The sequence below is a fragment of the Mus pahari genome, chromosome 3 (assembly GCF_900095145.1).
Source record: "Mus pahari chromosome 3, PAHARI_EIJ_v1.1, whole genome shotgun sequence".
In the NCBI taxonomy this organism is placed as follows: Eukaryota; Metazoa; Chordata; class Mammalia; order Rodentia; family Muridae; genus Mus; species Mus pahari.
In genome coordinates, this window is record NC_034592.1 from 68,506,468 (window position 1) to 68,522,691 (window position 16,224).

Here is a 16,224-nt window from a genome sequence, read left to right on the forward strand (position 1 = left end):
GATAGATAGATAGATGGATGGATGGATGGATGGATGGATGGATGGATGGATGGATGGATGGATGGATGGATGGATGGACGGACGGACGGACGGACAGACGGACGGACAGACGGACAGACAGACAGATAGATAGATTCTTAAGTTATATAAATAAATTTTTATACTCAAAATAATTCTCTCTAGTATGAAACAAACCAGATTAAAACAGTCTGAAATTCGGAATAGATTTTGTCATTGTCTTATAAATCATGCTGGTATTCTACTTCAGAACACTTTAATATAAAAATTTGAATGAAACCCCATCTCCCAAATTTAAATATGTGTGTGACTTTTTTATATGGTCATCTTCTTTGTAGGTAACTTCTGAGGAATTAAATAGCATAATCCAAAACATAATGACCTGGGTTGTAGCTACAGTAACCAGTATATTATATCCAGCCATCACAAAATATGAAGAAAGAGTACAGACTAACACATACCCAGTATCTGATGACTCCGACCTTTCTTCCGATAGTTCAAGCTTCTGTAGTACATGCAGTGAAGGCTTTACATACAGAAACTACACAGCTACAACACTTCCAGTGGATCCATGTACATTTGCCAGTGACATGCCAATGAAGAAACCACCTACACCTCTGAAACCTCCTTCTGCACACGTGGAAAGAACAGTTATTGGCCAAACATTTCAAAGGCAAGGACAGTCTGTGCCTTCACAAGTCAGTTACCAAAAAACCAGCTTGGACTATGGATTTCCTAAGATAGGAAGTAGTAAATCGGATAGTCACCTCTTAACATCATTAGAAACATGCACTAAAAAATCCAAAGATGCGACCACAGAAACAGAGAGTTTAGAGATTTCATTGCTATATGATAAAAAAGCAAAGGCCATGGATCAGATTAAAAATTTAAAGAATGTCTTCGTAAACTTTAAATGTCACTTGAAAGGAGAAACACAACTTATTTTAGAGAGTATTTTTCAAGAAATAATGTCTGACTTAAGCCAGGCCATTCCTTCTCTTTCTTCTGTGACTGCTGAAGTTTTTGTTGATCAGACTGAATCTGAAAGAGAAGAGCTGCTCTCCAATGTTGACATATGCTCGGTAGCCTCAGAGATTGTAGAAAACATGCTTGAGAAGCTGGAGTCTGCTGTTGAGAAAAAATGTGTGCAGATATTTTCACAAGAAGACTTGTCAGTTGATCTTAAACCAAGCTTGTCAACTAGTGGTGACTATCTTTCATCCGTAGAAACAAAACCTTCAGAAGAGACACTGAGTTATACTTTGGAACCAATGTGTGATGTTGCAGACGATATGGTACATGCCATTTTAGAAAAATTGATGATTCTTGCATCTTATAAGAAAAATGAAGTTCCTCCAGAAGACACAACTAAACATTTTCCACAAACTAAAGCAGAGCCAATACATAAAGTCCATCAACAAACTGAGCAAAAGAAAGCTAGCTTTGCATCTGATCCTGCTAATCAAATTGTGAAGGAAGAGATACAAAGCTTAATATCAAATATTTTTTCACAGTCCTCTCTGGTGGGTTACGTAGAAGAAGCAATCAGCACTATACTAGGCTATGTCCAAACTGAACTCAATAATGAGAGACTTATTGCATCTGAAGAAACAGTAGTACTTCTTCAGCTGCTGGATGATGTCTTAACTCAGCTTCACCAGCAGCCAGTAAAAGCAGGTGCTAAAAAACCTAGACGACCTAGAGTAAGAAATCTTTCTGATCCTGAAGAAAAGTATAGAGTCACTGGCACTAGACCATTAAACAGTCTTAAGTCTAAAAGACCATTTACACCAGTTAATGTTCCCGGAATGGTCCTTTATTCTGAAGATGATGACGAGGAAATAGATAACTTTGTGCAAAGTGTGCTTGATTCATCTTTCAATGATGAGAAAGCAAAATCACAAGAGCAGATTCCCAACTATTGGCCTAAAAAGAGAGAGAATTATTTTGAATCCAAAAGAAGTAATAAACTGCCAACAAAATCTACTTTTCAAAACAAAGTTGGATGTAATGACTGGGGATTAAATTTGGAGTTGTCTCTTAGTAGTGAAGACATTGTGAAGACAAAGCATTGCTTAGGCCATGAACCTTCCATTTTCAGCCAAGATCAAAAGTACCAAATACAAAAGGCTTCAGAAAATGTAGTTAAACATATTTTAACAGATATGCTTAAGGATATGTCTTCTGATTCATCTAGTCACTTAGGAAGCAAAACTGGCAAAGGAACTTCTGCTTTCATCTCTGAGAGATCTCAAGGACTATCAGATCAAGAATGGATGGAGCAGATGTTCTCTGTGTCAGAAATTTGTGCATTTGCACATGAAATAACAGATTCGGTAATAAATATACTTCATAAGGCTTCAACGTACATTCCTAATACCATTAAAAATGCCTTTACATCAGTTCATCACACTCATGTAGATCCTTTTGATACTGCCCACACATCCAAAGAAACACCAAGTAAAGTGCCATTTAATGTATGGTTTGACAGTGAAAAGAAAATGAAATATTTATCTTCTCTCAACATGGAGCATGAAAAGACTTCCCAGTTAAGATCTGGAAAATGTGAACCAAAGCGTGTAAATGATATTACTGATAAGATCACTAATACAATTTTTAAAAGGCTGAAGTTATTTGTTTGTCCAAAACTGCAGATAGGCAACAAATCTTCACTGATAGAAAAATCATTACATTCTCAACTTAGTACTTACACAATGAAAATAGTCAACATCATTTTGCATGCTATACAAAGTGAACTAGAAATCAACAAAATAAACCCAAATCTTAAGGAGACAAACCATCCCAAGTGCCATAAAACCAAAGGATTGTTCACGGATTCCAATAAAGTTATAGAGTCCCATGTCACCAGTGTCAATGATGATATTATGGAAAGTCCATTACTGACATGCATTTGTGAAATGATATCAGGTACCAATGAAGATAAAAAAAGTACTTCAACCTTTACAGATAAAACATTATCTACATCTGTATGTGAGTCTGGCAATTTTCATAAACAAAGTATTTTGTCAAATAAACAGGATAAAAATTCTTTTTGCCAGTTGTTGGCTAAACCTTGCCTTCAGCACAGCTTAGCTGATGAAAAGGATCTCAAGGTCAGTTCGAAATTGGAGGTGTTAGATCAAATTGGGGATACGCTGCATGAGATGTTAGGCAAACTCACAGGTGATCACCCTGATTCTCAGCCATCTTGCAGTCATCAAAACACAGAAACCGTAGAGAAGGATCCTCCAACAATGTCTAACACTCAGCTCATTTCCAAAGCAATTCTGGAAAATGTCCTTGCAAAATTATGTGATGTTGACATTGATACCAGTATTGTAAAACCTGAACCAAAAACTGTCCCCGAATCACTTGACATAGACAACCTATCATTTGCTTCAACCATGGAGGAAATGGCCAAATGCACCAACATAATCTCTAACATAATTTCCAAAATTATGAAGGATAATAAAGAGGTAACCAAAAGCAAAACAAAAAATGATCTTCCAATGTCTTCCAAACCAGAGATCCCAAAAGAAATGTGCCCCCAAAACCTGAAAAATATTGCTTCAGATATTCTCAACATGGTTTTTGCTAAACTGGAACATTTTGCAAGTGGAAGTGTAGAAAATGTTGGTACTCTTAATGATGAAAATAAAAACGAGCATTCAGTGAACTGGGAATGTGAAGGCAACAGTTCTCCTGCAGATTCTCATGATAAATCATTGCAATCCACTTTATACAGTCATGCAAAGAAGGTATCAAGTGGTATTTTGAAAGCCATCCAAACAGAATTAAATATGAACCCACCTGATTGTAAGATAGATAAAAAGAGTTCACCAGAGGAGACACAAATTCTTACAAACATTGTTGATTTAATTTTAGATGTCGTATCTTCAGATATGTTTGCTGAACCTGAATCTGAGAACCAAAGCAATGAAAATTATGGATACCGACCAACTTATGGAAATTTTCTTCCTGGAGGAGCAGAATCAGATTCATTTCTAGATGATGACACACAAAATAAAGAACTTATTAGAGATACCACATCATTCAGTGAGGAAACTAGAACCCTTTCTACCGACCAGATGGTTCTAGAGAGAACCTTAAGCAAAATTGAAGTGAAACTCAAAGAACCACACAGATCTCCAATTGTTCCCATTATAAGAAATATTTTGAATGAAATTTTTCAAAGTGCTCTAATCAGTCAATTAAATGTGTTTTCACCTTCACGTGCCCATGTTAGTGGAATGCCACACAATGCTCCTACATCCTCTACTCAAACATCTGCTTACTTTATGGATCAAATGACGGGCCCTTTAGTATCTGACACAGATGTAAGTATAGTGGTAAATGATGTTGTTAGGACGGTATTTCATAAGCTTTATTCAGCTGCCATGACAGAAAGACATGTAAGTGAAAACAGATGCAAAACCATCATCTTTTCAGCCAACGTTTCTTTCCGTGAGTGTACCTATGGAGGAAATGCCCCTGTCAGTGGGTTAAATGAAAATGCATGTGATCTTCAGTCCAGCTGGAGTGTTGACAAGCAGACCAAAATAAATGTAGTTGAAGATATTGTACAGGCAATACTAGGAAATTTAGAAACTTTTGCTGCTTCCAAAGTAGAATCTCTCTTCTGTCCCCAAGTCAACTTCACAGTTCCAGTGACTTTGCCAGTACAGCAAGAAGGGGGGTCATTAAGCCAAGCATTGTCAGGCAAAGATTCATATTCTGATAATCGACTTCCCTGTTTAGTGGATCATGGCAATTCAGAACAGATGGACTCATGGTGTCAAATGTCTTTGTCCAAATTAAATATTTATGCAAAAGATGTGGCTAGGAAAATTTTACAAGGCATCAAACATGAGTTAGATAAAGAACAAGAAAGTCCTCTCTTGACAAATAACATTGTAGTTTCTGAGAACATTGCAAGTCAAGTTGTTAACAAGGTGCTTGATATTGTGTCATGCAAAAGTAAGTGTGACAAGAAAAGTTTTGACAAAGAGCATTACTCAGATCAGCAAGTTGGTATTATTGAACGGCTAGTCAATAAAACAGAATATCGAAAAATACTTGAGTTTCAAATTCAAGATACCATTGAAGGAATCTTATGTGATATTTATGAAAATATTGTGTATCAGAATAATCTCTCATTTGCCACACCTACTCTGAAATATGGTATACCTGCAAAACACTCAGAAGCAAATTTTGAACCAGTAGTTATGGGTACAAATATTATCCCTAAAGTCTCAGTTCCTAAAGCAGATGTCATTTTGGTGTCCAAAGACATAGTGGATATTGTGCTTCATAACCTTACAAGTTTGGTTGTGCTTGCCGTAAATGCAAAGGACTCTGCTCCTGCAAGAGTGGCCATCTATGATATTTTTCCAAAACCACAGTGCCAACAGCCTCTTTCTATAACACAAAGAACTGAAGAAAAACCAGGGCATTTTTCACATTCAAAAAATAAGAATGTAGGTTCTCCTGATGTTTATCAGGTGCCTATAACTGGCAAAGAAGACACCAAGGAACCTGCTCCTGACCCATGCAAGGAAAACGCAAACCACATTACTCAAACTATTTTCAATCGGTTACAGTCTTTTGCCACAGAGAGAATAAACTCACTAATGACTCTTGCCGTTCAGTCTAAAGGAAATGTATTTGTTAGCCCACAATTTGAAAATGGTAAAGATGACAACTGCATTTTTCATGAACCTGGCCAAGCTGAATCTGATGTGGATGTCCTAAAATTAACAACTAGAACAGTCCCGGGCCAAGAGCTTGTAGAACCCATTTTTGCCAGCTGCAGAGAAAATTTTAGAACTACACCGCATTTTTCACAAACTAGACTTAAGGACTATGCTGCCTTCATTGCCAGTACTATTCTGAAGTTTATCAAAAATGATTTAGACTTAGAAGTACAAAGTATGCACACATATTCAAACCACATTTTATTTCAAAAGAATATGATTGTGAGTGAAATTGTTAATAGTATTTTAAAGATTTTACACAGTAAAGAACCTATAAAGGAATTCTTTTTATCCTCACCAGAGAACTCTAGCTGTTCACAGTTAACCATATCAAGTGAAGATTTGGTGGAATACAAAGAGAAGGAAAAAGTTACCACATTGCCACAGTTTACAAATGACCCCTTAGAAGAAAACCAAGTTACAGTAGAAAAAGAAAGCCAGAGAGATGTTTTGGAAGAAATATTTATGAGAAAAGGAGAATCAAAACCAAGAGAAAAAACAGAATTACTCAGGACAGTGGAAGAGGTTTTGAAGAAGCTGAGCCAAAAGATAATGGAAATCATAGGCCACATAGCCCCATTTAATGAAAGTCCCTATGCAGTGTCTAAGTCTAAAAGTAAAGCAGCAGCTACAACACAGAGGAAATTCTTTCAGTCGCGTATTAACAATGTGTCAAATGACATACTTGAAAATGTTTTGAGTGAGATGCACTCTGTGGTTGTAACATCCTTGTACAAAAATAATAAAAGCAAGAGAGAGGGAGAGACTCATGACAGCAGCGATAGCTCCTCTGGAAAACCGCCAGGCTCTAGAGAAACTAAGCCAACAAGAAAAAGAAGTAGTCGCCTGAGACTGGGGGTACCACAGATGCATCCTCACGCTGACAATTTAAACGCGCTTGTGTTAGAAAACACCATTTTGCCATATTCACCATTGCAAATTGGAAAATATTTAGTTCAAATAGTTCTAGAAAAGTTATCAAATTTTGTCTCCCTGCATCTAGAAGAGGGATATCCACCAGAAGGTAGTTATGACGACTTGTACCTTCTTAGACTACATAACGCTAAACTCAGCCCAAAGAACAGCCCAAGGCCAGGATGTAAAACAAGTTTAAAAATGAGATCAAAAATCACCTCTCTCTCTAAATTTAAAACAAAACCACACCTTGGTATTAGCAGTACTAAGACCAAAATCAAGAACAAGTTGTCTGCTGGAGAGAAAACTCCAAGAGAGAACAGATCCAAAACCGCCCTTGGGCTGCCACAAACTCCACAAGCAGAAGATACCAAAACCACACTGAAAACAAAATTACCAGTTACAGAATTAAGACTATATGCCACAAATATAATAACTAACATTTTACAACTAATTCTGAGCAGTCTTGAGAGAGCGGCACAACACAGAGCCATGTTTAACATGAAAGTCTTAGCATCTAGTCAAATCCTTGAAGCAAGTAAAATTGTTAATGCAGTGTTACAAGAGTTATATGCTACAAACAATGACAATTTGGCTTCTCCAATTAACATCTCAAGTCAGAGTGATCATCGCCTTTCCAGGCAGAATCTGGGTACAGGTTACCCTACGGAGCAACCATGTTTTTATTTAGAAAATGTTTCCTCGCAGTTAGAACAGATATTTCCTAAAGAAGGTATATTGAAAAAAATGTTTGACAAATGGCAAACAGAAACAAGTGATACAGAAACCGAAAAGTCTAAACTTTTAACCATAGCCGAAAACATTTTAACTGAAATTTCAATAAAAGCCAAAGATTTAGAGTATTCACTTTCACTTTTAAATTTGCCACCTCTTGAAGAGTGTGAAAACAGACTCTATGACCGCTTTAAAGGTGTCTCTACTAGAGCTGAGGACACAAATGCGCAAATAAATATGTTTGGACGGGAAATTGTCGAAATGCTCTTTGAAAAATTACAGCTGTGCTTCTTGTCTCAGATGCCTACTCAGGATAGTAAAGGAATTCTAACAAGTAGGAAAGAACACGGTGTGGCCAAGAGTAAGCATGGCGTTCCCACTAAGCACATCCTCGGTGGCCTACAGACCTGTAATGCGAAGACGACAGACCAAGTGTCTATGAGCCCTAGCAACCAAATTGTGCATGAGATTGTAGAAAGGGTCTTACACATGTTAGAGTCATTTGTGGACTTGAAGTTTAAGCATATCTCTAAATATGAGTTTTCTGAAATAGTGAAAATGCCAATAGACAATCTCTTTCAAGTGCAACAAAGACAACTAAGCAAAAAGATACTGCCAAAGTTAGCATTTAGAAAGTTTGGTGATGAGTCCAAGCCAGGCACTGTTATATCCAAAGACAATGGGCAGAATACACTCTTACAGGTTCACTTATTCCATTCAGAATTACTTACATATTCTGTCACTGCTGTCAGTGGCATGCTTAGGATAATCAAGAATAAGCTAGACAAAGAAATAAGCCAAATGGAACCATCTCCAATTAGCATACTGAAAGAAAATATCACTGCAAGTGAGATCGTCAGTACACTGATAGACCAGTGCTCCCATTTTGAAGAGTCTTTGATCAAAAACCTTCCCACCAAAAATTGGTTCCAAGGAACTGAGAATGTTTATATTGTTAATCAGGTTGAATTTGCAACTCCTGTGAAAATGCCTCCATCAAACATGAGTGACACTCCTGGGAGGAGAAGGAGTCCACAAGGGAGTGTATCAGGCTTGGGAATTACTTCCGAGGATGATATGAAAGAAAAGTATAGCATCTCATCTAATTCATCTTCACACATCGGTTCCTGTGTAGAAAACACAAATAAAAGCTTAGAGCCAATGGGGAGGTCCAACTCAAAAGCTATGCCATCAGGTTCTAGACACAGAGTACAAGAGCACGGCCGGAGGAAACCAAACTTTACACCATTTGAGCAAGTCACAAAAGCTCATAACTTTCTCCCTGAAGGGAGTGTGTTACAAAAATTGTTTAAAAAAGTAAATGATTCCACAGAAGAATCACTAAAACAAGTTTTGTCATTTATAGAAACAGGGAAACATGAAAATCCAAGGGTTTTTCATTATGAGGCCACCAAATCAGCTGAGCCAAACGAGCCAAACGACATTAAGACAACTGCTTCCCCTCTCAAAATATGCTTAGCTGCAGAAAATATTGTAAACACAGTACTGTCAAGTTATGGGTTTCCCCATCAACCAAACACTAATGAAAGCTCAGAGACCATGAAACCGTTTTTTATGTCAAGGCAAATTCCTCTGTATGAAGAATGTGAAGGACAAAAAGATACAGAGAAAACTTTGCTCAAAACGTGGTGTAGCAGAACAACCTTCATGCAGGAGGAGGAAAGTGGAGGTCTTGAAGCCTCCCAAGAGGATTTTTCTTTATTACACAAATGGAAAAATAAAAACCCCAAAACGACAACAGAGACTGTGGAGGAAACCAAGACCATTGCTTTCGATGATCATGAACTTGGTCCAAATGAAATGCATTTGGTTGCAAGACACGTTACGACATCTGTGATCACACATTTGAAGAACTTCAAAACTGCAGGTAAGTAAGAAAAACTTAGTTTTCAAACTGGAATAACTTAGGAAAAACAGGAAAAGATATTTAAAGGATCTCTTGTACATTTTGATTTTCTGAAAACAGCTTTAGAAAGGTAACTATTTGATCATTTTTAAATGTTCATGGTGCATTAAAATGTTGCTAACCTAATTATTAATGCATTGAATCTAGAAGATATTTACTTTCTGTAGGCTTGCAGATAAGAGAGAGATAAAAATAGAGAATTTTGGTTGAGCACGCACCATGAATTAAAAAGTGTACAAAGTACTTACGCTTGTCCCTGCTGCTTCTGTCTATCATCAACCTAACTGGAGTTTATGCACTTGTATTTTATTCAAGATGATAGTATAACACAAATCTTTACACCTTACAAGTAAATGCAGCATAGCATCACATATTTTGACGTAATATATTTTTAAATAATCATATCACTGGAGCTATGGCAGGATGTTTTAGTATAGCTGACAATTGAGAAGTATTTAGGTAAAATCCTATTTCTTTTTAAAAATTTTTCCACATTTCCTATAAGCCATACTAAAAATGCTTTCATGGTTCTGTTTTTTTTTAGTTTCTACTGAGAAGTTGTCTCATGTATCTTCACTCTCAAAAAAAATCGATGACGCAAATCAGTCTCTAAAAAGCATTTACAGTAATTCTTCACTTTGTCAGTTTTGTGAGCATCTCTCTGAAGCAGTTATCTGCTACCTAATTTCAAACATTTCAGGTGGCATCAAAGAATGCATCAAAGAGAACGCATGGGAAATCCAAGATGCAATATTTGACAAAAATATCTTAATTCATTCTCAACTGTATAAAACCAGGTCTATTTCCATTGAAGATCTCGCTTTAAGTATTTTTGAAGTTATTGTTGAAGTTCTTTCTAGTAGAAACATGATAAATGCTAACAAGGCACAGAAGGCTTCCATAAAAGCAAAGTACATGTTCTGTCCAGGAGTGACTTCTTCTGACTTTGATGATATCTTTCAAGATCTCTTAAAAGAAGTGATCTTTGTATTGTCCAAAGTATTAGGACTACATCATTTAGAAAATAATGTAAGAAACAAGTCATATCCCACACTTAAAAATAATTTGCCCATGTTCAACAAAGTCAATACCATGGAAAATCAGATAGGCCCCAGGAAGTTGGAATCATCCCCTCCCCTAACTGATCACCTTGCTCAAAAAAATAAGTTAAATTACCTGGCACGTAGGTTAAACAGTCTGGTTGGCAGCCTAAGATCTCGTGAATCCAAAGAAGTTGTCAATGAAGTCTTTAATATTGTTTTAGATTTATTTTTACCAGATGAGATCCCTGATGGGGATATGAGTTCTGGTAAACTAGCAAAAACATTTTCCTCCTCAAATAATCAACCAAGTAATAGAACCCTTGCAAACAATCTAGGGCTTTCCCCTAAATCAATTTTTCTTCTCAATATTGTGTGTGAGAAACTTATTCGAACACTTCTAGAAAAGTGCACAGGGGGCATCACATTTTTTGAGGATAGTTCACTTTTTCGTGAAATACCAGAAGAATGTCAACATGTCAAAGTTCTTCCAAGTGTTCAAGGTGGAGGTTTTAATTATCGTAAGGCACCAATGGACTATGAACAATTTCAAGGAGATTATATGTCAGAGCTGTTGGAAAATCTGGCAGATGTTGATCAAGATTTATTATCATCAGACTGTATACTTAATGTGATTTCCCATAGCTTGGTTAAATCTCTGATGGACAAACTGTCTCATGGTTTACAGCAACCTCCTTTTGAAAACAAATACAGGAACTATAGAACAAGAGAAATGCAGCCTTTCATTCCAAAAGCCAAAAGGCAAGAATTAATAGAACCAGAAGAGACTAAAGGCCATGTAGGGTTCAAGAGCTTTGACAATAACTTCTTGACCAAGTCCTTAAATAACACAAATGCAACTAGCTTTAAAATGCACACACGATTTGGCAAACAACCTGCGGGAAAATCTGTCTCTTTGTCATTTCCTGATGGAAAAGAATCAAGGAGAATCAACACAGTAGGCTTTCATAAGCTATGTCAAAGAGGTGTAAATGGTGGTGTTTTTTCAGCCACGTTTTTAGAGGAGATAATCTCAGAATTATTTTTTAATTTGTCTACATCATTGTGGAGGAAAAACCTAAACATCACTGAAGCCTGGCTAAATGAGATAAATACATTACTTATCAACAATGTAGTGAAAAAGTTAAATAATGCTGAAATTTCTGTCCTAAGGTATCCTGAAGAAAGATTATATTTTCCATCAGCCCATAAAGGATGTATTACCAAGATTGTTGATTCCATTTATTACGATGTTTTACAGCAATATGAATTTACAGTAACCTGCGGTGGTAATCTACCCTATGATAATACTCCAGTAGCTGAACGAATATCTAACAGCATATTATTAGAGGTTATAGACTATCAGCTTCCATCTTGCTTCAAGGGAAAGCTCAGATCAAATCTATATCACACTCTCAATGCTGAAATCATACTATATAAACTTCAAAATAGTTTAAAAAATTTTAACTCTGAACCCATGTCTTCAAAAGATTATAGTACCATGTTACCACACTCATTTTTAGAATATGTTATCAGAAGACTCTTAGCTCAACTTATTTCCTTGCCTACTAAGTCTTCATCTTTAGAAAAAAAGTATTTGGCAAGTTCAGATTTTAATGAAATGTCCAACTGTATAACAAATAAAGTTATGTCAGCCATTTCAAAACATAAAATCTGGTTCACCATCTATGATAATCAATGTCTGCATACAGATAAAAATCTCCAAAAGATGGTAGATTCTGTTTACAGTAATATTTTGCAAATGTCTTCTTCTCTTGATTCAATACAAAAAAATATAATTAGTCGAAGTCCAATTATGATTGACCAAATAGCCAGTTTCATTATCCAAGAGATTATTGAAAACCATCTTCAACCATTTTTGTGTGGAGAGAGATTACCTCGCCCCAAAACTCCACTGGATGAAGTATCTTACATGGTCAAACAAGTTCTCAGTGAAGTTGTAGACTCTCACAAGTCCCAGAAGCCATCACCTTTTGGCATTTACCCTGATAAGTTGGTAGGGGAGACCGTCACCAGAGTCTTATCAGGGATTTTTAGTCCTAATACTAATATTAATGTTGAGCTGGAAAATATGACCCAAAAAATAGTAAGCTCAGTGAATAAGCATTTAGACAAAGCTAACATTCCGATTCTATGTGATAAGCAACCATCCCTTCCCTTTAGTAATACAGATATAGTAGATGAGCTTGTGACCTCAGTATATAAGAATGTTTTGAAGCAGCATGGACTAGATCCTGACAGTGATGAGTCAGTAAATGGTGAAGTTTTTGTGGAAAATATTACTAAATTAATCACAGCTGCTATTTCAGACTACCTTCTTCACCCCCTGTTTTCTGGTGATTTGCCAGCTGCTTCTGGTTCTAATTCAGTGACTGATCATACTGTTTACGACATTCTTGGTGACATCAATAAATCTAGTAAGCCAAACCAGACTTTACCTCTATATAATACATTACTTCCATATACATTTTTAGAAGATATGATCAGAGTACTGTTATCTAAATTTTTTCCTTCTTCCCCTAAAATTGATACATACAAAGCAGCTTCAACAGATAAAGAAGAAGTCAATTTTAATGAAATTGCTTCCAACCTGATCAGTGATATTAGGAGAAAAATTTCCCAACATGAAATTAGATTTTCAAAAGATGAAGATAAAACCAAGTCCTTTTATTCAGAAAACGATGTTCAGTATCTTGTTGATGCAGTCTTCACAAATATTTTAGAAAACTCTGGATCTCCAGAATCAGTGGAACAAAATATCACAAAAAGTAATGATGTTTTCATTGATCAAGTAGCAGGTTTTATTATTAAATATATATGTGAACACCATCTTCAGCCATTTTTGGAAAGAAAGCAATTATCTACTTCATCATACAAATATTCTGATGATGACAAGCAGGACTTACTTTATGGTAGTGCTTATTCCTCAACATTTTTGGAAGATGTGGTCTCCGGTGTAGTGAGCAAAATATTCCATAGGGTGGTTGGCATTGTGCAAGTGGACTCAACAAAAAACTCAGAAAATACCTTGTTTGATAAAGCTGAAAACCTCATATTTTGGATAACAGAGGAATTTTCAAAAGCTCAGGTTACCACTATAGAGAATGCTGAAGAACGGTTGAGTTTATCGCCAGTAAAAGGAGATATACTCAAAAACATCATTGACACTGTGTACAGCAAAATTTTAGAAGAATATGAAATGGAAATCATGCCTGATAAAGATTTTCTAAATGATACGAAGGCATTGGCTGCCCAGATAACCGAAATAATTCTGAGTGAAATTTCTTATTTCCAAATTCCACCAGACCTTGTAGCAAATCTTCCTTTACGCTTACATTCCAAACTTAGTCAAAATGTCTTGGTGAACAGAGTCCATTATGACATTAGTAAGTCGAGATTCCGAAGACAGGCTTCAACAATATATACTACCATGCTCTCCCATGTTCATTTAGAGAAAATAGTCACTCAGCTTATGTCTCAGATAAATCCATCAGATTCCAGTGTAGAACATTCTGACACTTATCAATCAGAGTTAAGTAACACTGTCATAAAACTGATTAATGAAATCATGTCAATAATTTCAAAACATGCAATATGTATTGTAAAACATGGAAATGAAAAACAGAGTATGATTTCAGAGAAGGAAATGCAGTCGATGGTTGACTCCATTTATGCTGATCTTTCCCATTCAAATCTGTACCAGTCGCTTACAAAAGATAAAAAGGGCCTAAGTAGCATTCCTGTTTCAAAAATTGCAAGTTTTATAATAAAGGAGATCTTCAATCATCATCTAGAGTCATTCTTATCAGGAGATAAAAGTATTCTTTCAGCTTCAGTGGCTCAAACCTGCAAGAAGAAAGCAACAACAAGCACTAAGCAAAGGGAGTTGTCATTCATTGTGAACTCAGCTGTCTTTTTGGAAGAAGTAATCACTGAGCTTTTATGCAAAATTCTTCAGACATTTATACAGAATTCCTTGAGTATGGAAAACCCAGAGAGAGCAATAGCAGAAATAATGGACATTGTTACAACATTAGTAAAATCAATTGTTTTTGAGTTCACTTCATCTGAGATTTTAGTTGCAGAACATTTGGATGAGAGTCTGTGGTTTTCAGAGACATATAAAGAAATGGTTCAAAAAACAGTCAATACAGTTTATGGAAATATATTTTATGAATATAAATCTCTGACTCAACTACACAGGGCTGTACAATATGACACTTCGTGTTTTGGAGGGAAAATGTATCATTTTCTATTGGAAGAAATGTATGATTATCAAGTGCAGTCATTAGTTTCAGGAGAATTAATGCCTTCTTGCTATTCTTCACCTCAAGCTGCAAATATCATCAAAAATGTCCTCAATGTCATCTTGAAGGATACCAATGCATTACCATCATGTATTACAGTGCTCCCTTGTTCTCTGATAGAAAATATGATTTACAAGCTTTTAGAAAACATCTTTCCTTCAGATGACACTGAAAATGAACTAAAGGAGGAGGCTGGGCCAGATGATGTTGACGAGTTCATGGCTGCAGCTTCAAAACTGACTGATGAAATTATACAAGAAATTTCTGAACATGAGATCAGGTTTGCCAATGCAGAGGATACAGCCAGTATGATATATGAAACAACTGAGAATTTCATTGACTCTGTATGTAATAATATTTTGAAGAACTCTGAATTCCAAGCAGAAGTACAGAAAGATGCACACAAAAAGGGAGGTTCATTTCTCAGTAAAATAGCTGGTTCAATTATTAAAGAAATCATGGATCATTATTTGCAGTTATTTTTATATGGTGAAGACTCACATTCAAGTAAATTACCTCATTTTGGTGGTGCTTCTGTTGTTGCTAAATCTGGGAAAGAAAAGGCACCATCCTCTCTCTTTTCAGCTGCATTTTTAGAGGATGTAATTGTTGACCTTGCTCACAAATTTTGTTCTTTCTTAACTCTTACTGATGACGCCAGGAAAAAAGATTTGCCAGAGGCAGAAATGGTAAGCTTAGCTATTACGTTTGCAAACTCTCTCATACGAGATTTTAGAAAAAGTGGAATCAAAGTATTACCACATGCTGAGGAAATATTTTCTTTCCCACCAATTGCAAAGGAGACAATTGATGAGATATCTAATTTTGTCTATGATCAGTTCATGGGGAAATTAGGAGCTGATGGTATTCAAAAGGATGGCACTGGCAACATAGTTATAGAAATGGTTTCTTCTTTGGCACAAAAGGCAATCTCTACATTCAAGATTCAGCCACTATTTTCAGGAGACTGGTGTTCAACTTTCTTCTCATTTCTAGATGCAGAAAATATCTCCCAGAGGGTTCAGCTCCTCCCAAAGAAGACATCAATGCAGATTAGTAGCTCCTTAAAGCAGAACCAGCTTGCTCTATCTAAAAGCACATCAATTAAAAAAGATGACACCCAAGATCCAATACTTAACTCTATTGCTACCATTATGAAAAGTAATATCATCAATCTTCTATCAGGACCAAGTGCAGGTGTCACAGATGCAAAGAAAGAAGATGAACACAAAGTCAAACCCGCCACCCAAGAGACCACTTCACCACCTACATCTCCACCTGCCACCATGAAACACCAAGGTAGTCAGGTGCAACAGACAGTGATGTCTCCACCCACCACCATGAAAGACAAAGGTGCTCAGGTGCAACAGTCAGCTACATCTCCACCCACCAGCATGAAAAGCCAAGGTAGTCAGGTGCAACAGACAGTGATGTCTCCACCCGCCACCATGAAAGACAAAGGTGCTCAGGTGCAACAGTCAACAATGTCTCCACCCGCCAGCATGAAA

The 16,224-nt window shown here is 36.4% G+C and overlaps 1 protein-coding gene across 1 annotated transcript in view; it reads left to right on the plus strand.

Annotated features, from left to right (window-relative positions):
• Positions 1-16,224, plus strand: part of Fsip2 (fibrous sheath interacting protein 2) — a 63,768-nt gene that overhangs the window by 28,620 nt on the left and 18,924 nt on the right. Inside the window, exons 16-17 of the mRNA XM_029537048.1 lie at positions 357-9,309; positions 9,893-16,218. Of these exons, the coding sequence (XP_029392908.1) occupies positions 357-9,309; positions 9,893-16,218 (15,279 nt within the window). The remainder of the gene's footprint in view (positions 1-356; positions 9,310-9,892; positions 16,219-16,224) is intronic.